The sequence below is a fragment of the Diplotaxodon limnothrissa genome, linkage group LG7 (genome assembly GCF_057381915.1).
Source record: "Diplotaxodon limnothrissa isolate DT_005_m linkage group LG7, D_limnothrissa_male_GT1.1, whole genome shotgun sequence".
NCBI lineage: Eukaryota > Metazoa > Chordata > Actinopteri > Cichliformes > Cichlidae > Diplotaxodon > Diplotaxodon limnothrissa.
The window spans coordinates 18,914,915-18,928,561 of NC_140602.1; the positions used below are offsets into that span (position 1 = coordinate 18,914,915).

Consider the following 13,647-nt stretch of genomic DNA (forward strand, 5'->3'; position numbering starts at 1 on the left):
TCTCAAAGACTTTAGAGTCAGACCTGTTACAGATCGTCAACTTTTCTTTATTATCAGGTGTGTTTCCAGAATCACTAAAAACTGCTGTAATCAAACCTATACTGAAAAAGGACAATCTTGACAAGACACAAATGAACAACTACAGGCCGATCTCAAATCTCCCGTTTTTAAGTAAGATCATTGAAAAAGCAGTTTCCCAACAGCTCAGTTACTTCTTAAAACAGAATAATTGCTACGATGCCTTCCAGTCAGGTTTTAGACAGAACCACAGCACTGAAACCGCTCTGACCAAAGTGTTTAATGACATATGTCTGAATACAGACAGTGGAAAAATGTCAGTCTTAGTTTTACTGGATCTCAGTGCAGCATTTGATACAGTTGACCACAACATATTACTGAAACGACTGGAGAACTGGACAGGTCTTTCAGGAACTGTACTAAACTGGTTCAAAACATACGTAGAAAACAGGAAATACTTTGTATCAATAGGTAACTTCACATCTGAGCAGACAAGTATCACATGTGGAGTTCCCCAAGGTTCCATCTTGGGACCCCTTCTGTTTAACATCTACATGCTCCCACTGGCACAGATTATAAACAACAACAAAATAAACTATCACAGCTATGCAGATGACACACAAATATATATCACAATGTCACCAGGAGACCAAGGCCCTGTACAGGCTCTTGGTAAATGCATTGAGGAAATCAATGACTGGTTGTGCCACAATTTTCTCCAGCTAAACAAAAACAAAACTGAGGTAATAGTCTTTGGCGCCAAAGAAAAACGATTACAGGTCACCAGAGAACTTCAATCTATACATCTAAAAACCACAAACCAGGCGAGAAATTTGGGTGTAGTGATGGATGCAGACCTAAACTTAGAAAAACACATTAAGACAATAACAAAGTCAGCTTACTATCACCTCAAGAATATATCAAGGATAAAAGATCTGATGTCTCAACAGGACCTGGAAAAACTAGTCCATGCATTCATCTTTAGTAGGCTTGATTACTGTAACAGCATCTTTACAGGTCTACCTAAAAAATCAGTCAGACAACTACAGCTCATTCAGAACTCTGCTGCTCGAGTCCTCACTAAGACCAAAAAAGTGGACCACATCAGTCCAGCTCTGAGGTCCTTACACTGGCTGCCTGTCCGTCAGAGGATAGACTTTAAAGTTCTGATGCTGGCCTATAAAGCTCTGAATGGTTTAGGACCAAAATACATCAATGACCTCCTGACCCAATATGAACCATCCAGATCCCTCAGGTCATCTGGATCCGGTCTTTTATCAGTTCCCAGAGTCAGAACCAGACACGGAGAAGCTGCATTCAGCTTTTATGCTCCTTATATCTGGAACAAACTCCCAGAAAGCCTCAGATCAGCTGAAACACTCAGTTTATTTAAATCCAGGTTGAAGACTCACCTGTTCTCAGCTGCATTTGAATAAAGCACCAAATCCACACTTTAAGCTTAAATTTCAAAACTTACATTTAACTACTGATTTTATCTACTGTTCTGATTTTATCTGTTCTGATTTTATATACTGTTGTTTGTTTGTTTGTTAATTAGTTAGTTAGTTTATTTGCTTGTTTTATTCAATTTTAAATCATGCTTTTTATTTGTTCTTGTTTCTAATGTCTCTGTAAAGCACTTTGAATCACCTTGTTGTTGAATTGTGCTATACAAATAAACTTGCCTTGCCTTGCCTTGCCTAAAATAGCTAAAACTAAAAAAAAACTAAAAACTACTTCCAAAAACATTCAGCTTTGATATTAATGAGTTTTTTAGGTTCATTGAGAACATGGTTGTTGTTCAATAATAACATTATTCCTCAAAAATACAACTTGCCTAATAATTCTGCACTGCCTGTACAGTGCTTTGATGAACACATGTATCTCAAAGGATGTGTGCAACATTAGGGCAAAAAAAAAGAGAAGACCCTCTCAATCAGCAGCCATGTGAGTGCCATTCAGTGGTGTAGTAGCAGCAGAAAGCAAATAAGTTCAGTACATTTATTTAAGTGCAGAACTTAAGTAAAATTTCCATGTACTTGTATTTTACTAAAGTGTTTCAATATTCTGCTGTTATACCTCACTATATTTTACATGCAAATATTATAGCTTTAATTTCAGTTTCTGTCAACTTTAATCTGCGCCTTAGGTTCCTATCCAGAAAATAACTTAAATATATTCAAATGATATGCTTAAAAACCAAAACATCATTAAAAGGCTGATTGGCCCACTCTTTATTTAGACTGACCCTGGCTTGAACGGTTATAAAAAGTTTACTGAACAATCAATCTGTAACGCGACTTTTTTACATTGTTGTCTTGCACATTTGTGACAAGAAAAGGAAAAAAAGTGAATACTTCTACTACTGACATTTCCCTCTGGAAACTGTGACTGTCTCTAAATCAAACTGTGTCTGGAGACTCAGATCAATACAGTTGTAGAATGAGCTAATTAAAACCTGTAGTCAGGTTATCCTGAGCAAAAGGAAAGTATTCCTAACACAGTTAAGTATACAACATTTAAAAAGAGACTTGATAAAACCTGTCCATATGCCATTTGAATGGCCTCCAGGTGGGTTACATTTCCTGTGCATAGTGCACAACTGCATGTGGGCAACTTTACCTTTTGGAGACGGAGTATTTTTCTGGCTCATGAATGCAGGGCTTCCCAGCCACCGTGATGCTTTTAATGTCTCCCTGATCGATGCCGAGGTTGGAACCGCTGATGGTGATGGAGATGCCTCCCAGCACGGGGCCGAAAAGAGGGCTGATCTGGATGTGGAGATGCAATAGGAGGGTGTTTATAGGAAGAAGGGATTGGAAATGGATTTAACCAGATTATTTGTGCAATAAGAACATACAAGAGATTTACACAGTCTGTTTAACCACTATTGAGCTGACTTAAGTATTTAACATTCAAGGCCAAGTGGAGAATTACATCAATACTGTATGAGTCACATCTGTATGCATGTCTGCATGTATTTGAACATGACCCATATTGTATTTGTAGGTCAGAAAATTTGACTAAAATATAAAAGCAGATGTTCTGGTAAATACAAAACAAAAACAAACATTTTTGTGACGAGATAAATTGAACATTTTATAGTAAAATATGAAATTTGAATATTTTTCCTGTAATTTTTTAATTTAAAAAATGTGAATTCAACTTCAAATAAAATACACTAATGCGAGACACACACAGTGTGCAGCATTCCTGCAAGGCTGTACTTAAAGAGATAATGGTGCTTCACACTGCACTGTAACATTAACATGCTCACAATGACAAAGCTAGCATGCTAATGTATAACAGGTATGATGTTTACTGCACTGTGTCCCTTATCATATGTTTAACCTGAACATGGGCACAAGTGTCTATGAATAATAAAACCATAAAGGTCAACACTGCAGACTCTCAACGTCTTCAGAAAATCTCACTGGAATCCTTTGTATAGTTGTTAAGTTGAATCTCAACAACATACAAAGTCATGGTGATTTATCTGCAGTATCTCTGTCTGTCAGGCTGCAGCCGGTTAGGTGATAGCCTCTGTCAGAATGATATAAACACAATTACTGATGGATTTTTATCAATGACAAAGAGGCACGAACAATTAGGTGAACAAACAAAGAATTGATCCGATCGACATGTGCTAAGGAACAGCGCCGCACACTCTCAAGGAGAAACACACTCCCAACTCCTCTGTGGAAGAAAAATACACGGCCAGTGAAGACCTCAGTCCAATCACCACAGTCAATGTGTTTTTACATCCAATCACAAGATTTTAAAGAAGGTACAGTTTCCATTTCAAAGGTAAACATGAAGTCATGACAGCACTGTGACGACTCACATTGGTGATCTCAGGGTCAGGACACTCGGTGTTGCTGGGGAGAGGATCGCAGAGCTTCTCATACACACACGCCTGCTTCTTGCTGCACCACACACACTTGTACTTTGGGTCGGCGTTCTTACAAAGACTACAGTCGTTCCTCTCAACGGCACAGTTGTACAGTGTGACTGTAGAGATAATAGTGAGGAAACAAAAACAATATTATGTTATTGTACATTCAAAGAGCATATTCTTGCATCCTCAATGAAAAATTGATGGACAATCTAATTTCAAGTGACTCCTGCAGTAACATACATTTATCTGAATCCTTCATGTACAAAGCTGTTAGATTGTGCAGTAATGTTTTGTAATTTTCAAGTGCAGATTAAAGGTAGCTTCCTTAAATCCAGCTGAAGCCCCACAGTGGGACTTGCCGTGTACACACAGGGCATTAAAATGAAATCTCCTCATTAATATGTGAAGACACACCGTTCACCGTGCTGTCCATCTTCTCGCCAGACTCCTTGTCCTTCACGTAGAACAGAACATTGGTCTCCGGTGACTTATCATAGAAAAACTAAGAAATTGGAAGAAAATGAATTATTAATACAGAATCCTGTGATTAATGGCACTTAAGCTCTTCTCTGCAAACAGTGTGGGCTGCTGCTCCCCCACGCCAAGGGAAAATAAGAAAGAAAAAAGAATATATACCCAGTCTGGCAGATTTTCAGCTACAGAAATCAATGTTGGAAAAGAACATAGCTGGAGGCTAAGCACTGTTTGAGCTTCCCAATCACAAAGTTCACAATGTGGAGATGGTGTTTAACTCTCCAGCGAGGGGAGCATGTCCATTAGAGGGAGCTAGAGAATATCAAAGGGAATGTGAAAAAAGGCTAAAGGTTGACTTCTTTTATAAATGTGGAACATAAATACAGCTGTTCACAAACAGAAAGTCTTCACACAGTTTTTTTGCTGCAGAATATATACATTCACTCTTTCAGTGTATTTCTAGGTTGTACTTTGAATACTAGGACCACAAACCAGTCACAGTGCAAAGACCTGTGTTGAGTGTGTTGCATCAAGACAAATGTCAAACGAGGGGTCATGCTCACATTGAAGCCACTGAATGTGTAGAATGGTCCCCCCTCAAACGAGACATCTTCTTCCTTTGTCATCAGCTCACTGCCAATGGTGAAATGATGACCCTGCAGAACCACACAAACAAACACAAAAATGCTGATGTGTATTCATGCTGATCATACTTTTACAGTACTGTTCTCTGATGCTCTTCTTTGTATAGAGCATGGAAACAATTGCAGTTTCTCTGATCCTACTCAAGTGTGTAAAATCAAATCAGCAACACTGAACATATACACACAACAACCAAAAGGGAAACAGCCCAGAAAGCTGTGTGATTACAAAACCTTCACACAGGGCTTACAAGTTTTGATTTTCACAGCTGTGAAAGATCAGCTGTCAAAACCTTGATTGATGAAACATGAATGGATCCCCGGGAACCTGCACCAATAAAGTCCATCAGAACTCACACATTCAAAGAAAATGATCAAGATGTATGTTGTGACAACTAAGTGAACTGTTACAGCTTATATTGCTGTCTGATAGTAAAAGAATTGGGATTTGTAATGTTATTCATGTGGAAAGATACTCTGCATAATCATGACAAAAACAAAAATACTGACGGTCCCCAGTGCCACCCCTTAACTTCCTTGATTTGCCTATGGTAAGTTTAAACATCCAAGGAGACGTCCGTCTTGAGTTATTGTATTCACAAGATTTTTTGAGTAATTCTGTTCACAAAGTTGGGTGTCCTCACACCTGTTCGCTACGGTTGAATGGTAAAAAGTAAGTTTTAAGCCCTCTTCCAACAGAAAACTCCAGCCTTAACCCTCTCAAGGCAGGCGTTGCCGATTTGCAACAGTTAAAAACTAACAACCTGATTACCCCACATACATATTTTATGGGTTTTTTTTTTTACTCAGAAGTACCACTGCAGGACTTGGTTGTGCATTAGCAACAAAAAGTTTAATTTGAGCCTGAGAGGGTTAAAGGGGAACTATTATCATTACTTCAAATTCCAAAATCGAACTTTACCAGAGTAGCTTTGCATGATTCACAGACAAAATAATCCTTATTTATCTTATATTGGACTTTGGTGTGGCCCCCAAAGTTCATTCACTGTCTAAAGGAGCCATTTTTGCTTCCTTTCAATCTCTTTAAGTTAACTTTTTTTTTTTATTTGCAACATTTAAACAGTTGGTAAGAGTGCGGTATCATCACTTACAGATCACTAACAGATGCAAGAGTAGAAAAAACTGAAACAAGTTTGGCTCATTCTCCTTTCTTTTAGCCTAAAAATGAACCTGTTGTGTTTTTCCTTTTTTCTGTCAAAGGGATATCCACAAACAGAAAGAGAGTGTTTCTTTCCCTGGAACTCAGATGCATGTTGGAGGTGGAGTGGGGCCAGTTTACCTGGTAATGTTTCAGATTTATGCCTTCAAAGCTGATTCGAGTCTTGTAGCCCACAGGGATGAGCACAGGATCTGGATTCTCGAACCGAGGACAGTTTGCGCTCTGAAACAGAATGAAAACAAATTAGATACTTTAATAATTTACATTTTAAACATGCTAACCACTTAACGGACACCCTCATCTGTGGCGACAGATAACTATATCGCTGAAACATCCGCTGACTTGGAATCTGATATCCTCCACCCTGCAACGTTTGTCATGCAAGATGGTGGCAGCTGATAGTGGGATTTGTGTATTTATTAATTTTTCAGGAGGAGTTTGGACCACTCAGGCGGTGAATCACATGTAAAGTTTAGATGTGTCCTTTAAAACTTGTGGTATAGTCGTTCTCCACATCTATCACACACATACATGACAGAAAAGAGTCCTTGACCTGTCACTGAACTCACAGCTCTAGAAAGAACTAACCTGACGGTGCTTGATGATGTGGGAAACAACCACGCTGTTGTCCGCATCGCTGCAGGTGTGGTCCTGCGTGTTCCACTGACATCCCCACTGACTGCTTACACATGACATGCACCTGAAAACACAGAAATATGGACCAACTTGGATAAGGAAATACTTTCACATGCACAATCAGGGTAGAGCATGCACACACAAAAGCACACACAAACAACATCTAAAACATGCAAACTCATCAGAGAGCGTCCGGCACAAAAATCTATGTTGCTGACAATGAAATGGATCTCTGCAACTTCACATAAGCAAAGCTCGTTCATCACACGTTCCTCTGTGTGAAAGAAATGCAGAAAAAAATGAGGGGAAAAAAACAGCCAGGATCGACTTTCTTTTTTTGATTAATGAAAAGGAAACTGAGGCAATTTCCTCGGCTTGGTAATAGAAGCAGGAGTGAAAATGCAAGAGGTGCATTCAAAACCACCATGCATCACAATTTACAAACAGAGCCTTGATCTCTCATCTGCTCATGCACGGTGATACATTTACATCAAGGTTGTCAGATGATGCTGTGTTCCATGTCACTGTGTATTTTCACTGAGTGACAGAGCAGAACTGAAAGATTAACAGCCTGACTCACGGTGTGTTTTCAGATTTCCTCACTGTGGCAGCACAGTTGTAGAACATGAATTCCCGCGTGGCCAACTCCACAGTCTCATTCACAAAGATCCTGATAGCCACGGCCACAAAGTCTGAAGATACAGTAAAACAGTGGTTAAAATGTGATACACTAGCTGTTTATGTGAATACAAGTTTTATCATATAAAAGATGTGAAGTATGCTTGTACATTTAAAGACAAAAAACAGAGCGATTAAATATTTTGATAAATCTCCTCAGAATCAGTTCAGTGATTATTTAACTGCCTGAACTGCATATTAGTGTATAAAAGCCAAAACTTGAGCTGTATTTAAAAAAAGTTCCATGTTTTGTTTTATAAAGGACTTTTTTTATGGGACTCACTTTGTTTTGGGCAAGATGTTTGCTGACTACTGATACAAAAAACTATAAACTGAAATAAAAAAGCTTAAATTAGATTAGTGTGTTGATTTCATGCAATTTTCTGGTGCAAATTTGTTGGACACTGTAAGTTCTTCAACAAAATGATGGAGAATTTGCCAGCTGACATTAACTTAACCTCATGTTTTTTTCAGCCCATTTCCCACCTTGGCCAGTTAGTAATGCAGCGTTAACCATCATGGAGAAGCACAGACATTAGACCTTAAAGACGACAGAAACATGGCAGGGTAATTAAAGAGACCATACCTTGGCCCTCAGGTGTTTTCGGTATAAGCCCAGGCTGGGGCAGATCACAGGAGACCTCACCAGAGTCTGACATGATGCCGTTACTCTGGAAAGACTCAATCTTGCATTGCAGACGGTCAGAGTGTCCAATGGTAGGAAGGGAGGGAATATTGATGTTCACCTGGACAGACAAAAACATACTGACTGGAAACTGTGGCTTCTTAGCCCGTAACATCTCACTGAATTTGTATCTCTGTGTAACCAAAGTTATAATAAAGAAACTGTTTCTCTTTTTAAAGAAAGAAACTGAGAAAGAGAAAGGAGTGACATGCTGCTGATGGGAATTCATGTGTGAGTCAGACGGGCAGGAACACAGAAGAAGTAAAAAATGGGGGAATAGGAAGAGGCTCTCCATCTTCAGACAATCAGCCATGCAGGTTATAATAAGACAGTTTGGATTTTTCTGGGTGGATCAATACAGAGCTGGAAGACCTAGAGCTTGAGGTCTTTGATTCCCAGTTTATTACTCAGTCTCTGCATGTAAGTGGAGTTAGGTACTGCAGAGAAAAGAGGGACAATAAAAGAGAACAAAGGAAGTCAGAGACAGTTTGAGTGAGGAACAAACAGAGCTGTACCTTGCCGGTCTTTCTGCAGGAAAGGTTTGAAGGAGAGAAGGATACAATCTTGACACACTGCTGCTTGGGGCTCCACAACCAGCCATTCTTCTCCTCTGCCCGTCGGCACTCAGACCTCCTGGTACACCTTCAGACGAAGGATGAGAAAATCCCATCAGCCTGAGCTGCACATGCCATGAATGCTTTCACAAAAAGTCAGTTTGTAAATAACAACTCAATGCCTACGTGACTTCCAGCAGGGTCTGTGCACAAAATAAAGATTTATGTATCAAAAAGAAAAACATGCAAGGTCCTCAATGGTAACTACATTAGTAGGGTCATTTTAACTTATATATATATATATATATATATATATATATATATATATATATATATATATATATATATATATATATATATATATATATATATATATATATATATATATATATATATATATATATATAAAAACACCCAGCACGCCCCTGCGGGCGGTTTATCCTTCAAGCTCGGGTCCTCTACCAGAGGCCTGGGAGCTTGAGGGTCCTGCGCAGTATCTTAGCTGTTCCCAGGACTGCGCTCTTCTGGACAGAGATCTCCGATGTTGTTCCCGGGATCTGCTGGAGCCACTCGCCTAGCTTGGGAGTCACCGCACCTAGTGCTCCGAATTCATGTAGCCCCTTCCGCCGGGGTTACTTGCATAGTAGCATTCCAACAACGCCCTGTTTTCGTCTCTTGCCCACCGATGCCTTCTTGTTCCAGTAGCCCACTTTTCGTCAGGGTGCCCTGGTTCCTCAACACCTGACGCGGACCTTGTTGATCCGGGCGACGTCCGAGCCGGCATGCCTTCATATTTATCTATCTCGCTCATGTCTGCGGTAGGCTTGCTTAGCATAGGGGGTCTAGCCTTAGGACCCTTACTGGATACAGACGCCCCAGGCAGGAATCGAACTTGCGATCCTCTGTTCCAAAGGCGTGTAGTCTAACCACTACGCTATCCAGCTGCTCTCTCTATATATATATATATATATATATATATATATATATATATATATATATATATATATATATATATATATATATATATATAAAACCTTTAAGCAAAGTACTAAAAAAATACTCCTTTGTTCAAGCTTCCCAGCTGTGATCATCTAAGGTATTTGGTTAATAGGACATAATTTTAATGAAGCTATTCATATTATGTGATGATGCAAGAAATGAAACTGTTAAAGACAAAAAATGACTTTGCAATCAGACAAAATACACAGGAGCGATAAAAACATGACTTCTTTTTGATAAAATCAATCTAGCACTAAATGCAGCAAAGACTAAAATACATACTCTGAAGGAAATACAAACTAACATAGAGATGAACTGATATTGTGCACATAAACAGAAGTACAGGATATAATGCAACATCAAATTTGCACTGTAAATCACGCGGACTGAATTTTTTTCATAAATGAGAAGCAAACGAACTAAGCACTGCTTCAAATCATTTGGAGCAATTGAAGGAAAAGAAAAATTGCAGAATTATCCTATTCAAATGCTCAAATCATCGAATCGTTTGCCTGAGAAATGACTGAATTGATTAATTCTTTATGAAAAGTTGTTGATTCATATTCTGTCAATTGACTTATCAACTGATAAATAGATTTCAGCTCTAATACTAAATAGCATGCACAATGTTGCACAGTAAGAGCATCGGATATATCAGATAGTTCCAGAGGGACAGAGTTTGCTTCTTTTTCCTAGTCATGATCACATCCCTGTAAAACACATGATACATGCGCACTTTTCTACCCTCCAGACCCTGATAAATATAGACTGATGAGAGTAAATTGCACAGCCTGCCTTCGCCGTGTAGGGCTGACAAACAGCTTTAATTCCTTACGGCTGCACGGACAACAGGAGATGGAATATAAACACTGAGGGGTACTAAAAGTGTCTGCAATAAAACACTGAACAAATATCCTGCTGTGTTTTACAGATGGAATTGCATGTGTGGGTGTTTGTGTTAGTCTGTTGCTGTGTGCATGCATTTGTAAATGCATGCAAGAATGTACGTGTGTGTGTGTGTGTGTGTGTGTGTGTGTGTGTGTGTGAGATCCTTACCTGCCCTCCAAAACACACCAGCCACAGTAAGGGTCCCTCAGTCCCACGCATGATTGGCAGTCTTTCATTTCGAGGCACGTCTGCACTGGCACCTTGGTGATCTGGATTATTACAACGTGAAATATGATCAAAGGTGCACCTTACGGGAGACACTGGACAAAAATAACAAGTATTTAAAGTGTAGCTGTAAATGTTCCTTAGTATGTTGCAGGTGTGCAGAGTGGGAGCGAGTGGGGTCTCTCCTGTCTTCTCCCCATGTTTAATTACTTAGTTTATTCAACACAAAGCACTGAATGTTTACTGTAACCAGCGTGAAATTGTTTTCTTTTTTACATGTAAAAGCCAATCCATTAGATCTTATTTCAAGACATCAGTATTTTTCCGATAAAATCTGAATGTTTAACAGCATCAACATTAGAAACTCTTCCCCCTCTGCAGAAACAGATGTGAGTCAATATAATGAAAGCAAAACTTCTGAAATCGCAAACTTAAAAAAGCAATGGAGCAAATAATTTTGATTATTATATATTTATTTATTTTTTATAAAATGCTAATACTCGTGCTGTGATTGGTCAGCTGTGTGGATGTAAGAACAAAGCCATGATTCTGTATAGATCTGTTTATCTATTCTTAATGCAGCTAGCGTTGCTACTTTTGATTGTGATCTGTGAAGTCCATGTCTTCCCTTCTAAAAATACCATCTCAATATTTAAATGGTATTGTATGTGCCCGCTCTCTAAGACAGTGAGCTTTCCTCTCCACATTAGACTGAGGCTGCTCAGCAGAGCTATTAACACTTTGTTTTATATTATAAGACATTTTGAAAGCAACATCTCTCATTTTAATCAAGGCAGCTTTCTACAGTGGCACCATACAGGCTTTTCTCCGTGCATAACCACAGCATAGTTTTTGGGTTTGGATCAATTTTTTCTCTTTTAAATGAATACAGTCATTGTGGAGCTCAGTCTTAGCACCAGCAAGTATACAATTTTAATGTATAATAAGTGTTAAATATACACACACACCCTTTTCTCTGTGGTAATGTAGAGGTGGCTCTGGCTTTGGTCAAGGAAAAGGTTCTTGTTGACCTTCTCTCCTATGTTGTTGCCAACATAGGAGTACGGCTCGTTGCCATATTCACCTGGTCTCAGGTGTACCTGGACAAAATAAACAAAAGACAAAAGGTAAGAGAAATTTGAGGTTTTAAATTCACTTGATACACCTTCCCTCAGATAAAAGTTTAAACTGAGGAAAAAAATATCCAACAAAAAAAACCACAAGAGAACTCAACCTTGAAGACCTCTCCGTTGGCGCTGCCCAAAAAGGCGATCGTGTGGTCATTCTCCACAGCAACAGTTACAGCAGTCAGATGGACCGACATGGTCAACGCTGCATCTGCCTTTAAGGCAAATGCTGGCTTGCTTGCCAGAGGCGAAAGCAAATGTTCTGCACCACACTTGAAGTTTCCCAATGCATCCTTCTGTAAAGGGAAAGGATAACAAGAAGGGACGATCAGACATTGCTTGCTTTTCACTCCAATAACATTAACTGTCTTTGCAGTACTGTTCGTATCCTACTTAAACTTTATAACAGAGATGGGAAATGTGCTTTGAACACTCGACCATTTTAATCTACAATCTAAAATTGACTTTGTTTTGACTGATCATTTCTTTGATTACAATAATGAATTAAAATAATGAATAAAAATTACAAGTAAGTATTTGCTTTAGAGTTGGAAGTCTGAGACGAGAACAATAGGAAAACTCGTGTTAACGATCACTTAACAAGAAACTACTAATACATGCAAGTAAAAAATGTAAAATAACCAGTTAAGTTGGGCCATAACTAAAAAAGTCTTTGGCATATTAAAATTGTTCATGGAATACTTCAATTATTTCTGAGTAGGTACTGATCTCGGTATTAAGCTCAGTCTCTCTAAAGTAAATACCCTACAGCTGCAGACCCTATGGTGGGAGCTGGAGATGTGAAACAGCTAAAATATCAACCAGTGGTGCAGGGTAGCAGCGGTCTTGACATGTCAGAGGCAGCAAAGGGAAAATTTTAAAACATGAATAGACCGCCAAATTTGACAAGTGTATTTAGTACATGGAGAGAGGAGAGTGATCCATATTAAAGTTCGGCCCATAACTTGAACAAAGGCGTAATTTTGGTGGTTTTATTTTTCTACACCACAAAGGCTGGTTCTAAATCAAACAATCAATAAGTGATTGAAGTTAAACTTTAAGCTTTAACTCAAGGCATTTTAGCAAATCTTCGCCAAAACTTCTTTGAGAATTTGAGCCATTTTTATACACAGTCCCCCTTTTTTAGAGGTTTAAAACCAACTGGATATTCGACTGACAAGTAGTTCCAGGTGAGGCCAGTTCCCTTGTTACTTCATGACAAATGAAGTGGACGTAATATTTGAAGGTGGTTTGAAGTGTCGAATTTACATTTTATAGCTTTTCTTTCTAATTGTAAATAAAAATCCCCAAATACATGTCAGTGCAAGTGAGATAGGCTAGCATTCAGCTGAAAAAATAAACCAGAATCTGGTGACCTGTCCACAGTGTACCCTGCCTCCCACCCTAAGACAGCTGGGATAGGCTCCAGACGCCCCTCACAACCCTGAAAAAGGATAAGCGGAAGCGAATAGATGGTTGGACAGAAATAATAAAAACTTCAGGAATAAAAAAAAATTAAAAATCTGGTACTTTCTTAGAAAATAAGGAATGAAATGGCCAGCTCAGCAACACATAAAGACCTGAGAAAAATTATTTCCATAGATAAGAAAAATGGCTTCATAACATCTAAGTCAAAAACACCCA

At 38.8% G+C, this 13,647-nt stretch overlaps 1 protein-coding gene across 1 annotated transcript in view; it reads right to left on the reverse strand.

Annotated features, from left to right (window-relative positions):
• The window catches only part of plxnb2b (plexin b2b), a 157,411-nt gene that overhangs the window by 47,836 nt on the left and 95,928 nt on the right, over positions 1–13,647 (reverse strand). The window contains exons 4-15 of the mRNA XM_085359387.1: positions 12,111–12,299; positions 11,845–11,976; positions 10,820–10,920; positions 8,726–8,852; positions 8,112–8,271; positions 7,428–7,539; positions 6,800–6,911; positions 6,332–6,433; positions 4,954–5,046; positions 4,331–4,418; positions 3,863–4,029; positions 2,641–2,789 (exon numbers count right to left, since the gene is read on the reverse strand). Coding sequence (XP_085215513.1) covers positions 2,641–2,789; positions 3,863–4,029; positions 4,331–4,418; positions 4,954–5,046; positions 6,332–6,433; positions 6,800–6,911; positions 7,428–7,539; positions 8,112–8,271; positions 8,726–8,852; positions 10,820–10,920; positions 11,845–11,976; positions 12,111–12,299 — 1,532 coding nt within the window. The remainder of the gene's footprint in view (positions 1–2,640; positions 2,790–3,862; positions 4,030–4,330; positions 4,419–4,953; positions 5,047–6,331; positions 6,434–6,799; positions 6,912–7,427; positions 7,540–8,111; positions 8,272–8,725; positions 8,853–10,819; positions 10,921–11,844; positions 11,977–12,110; positions 12,300–13,647) is intronic.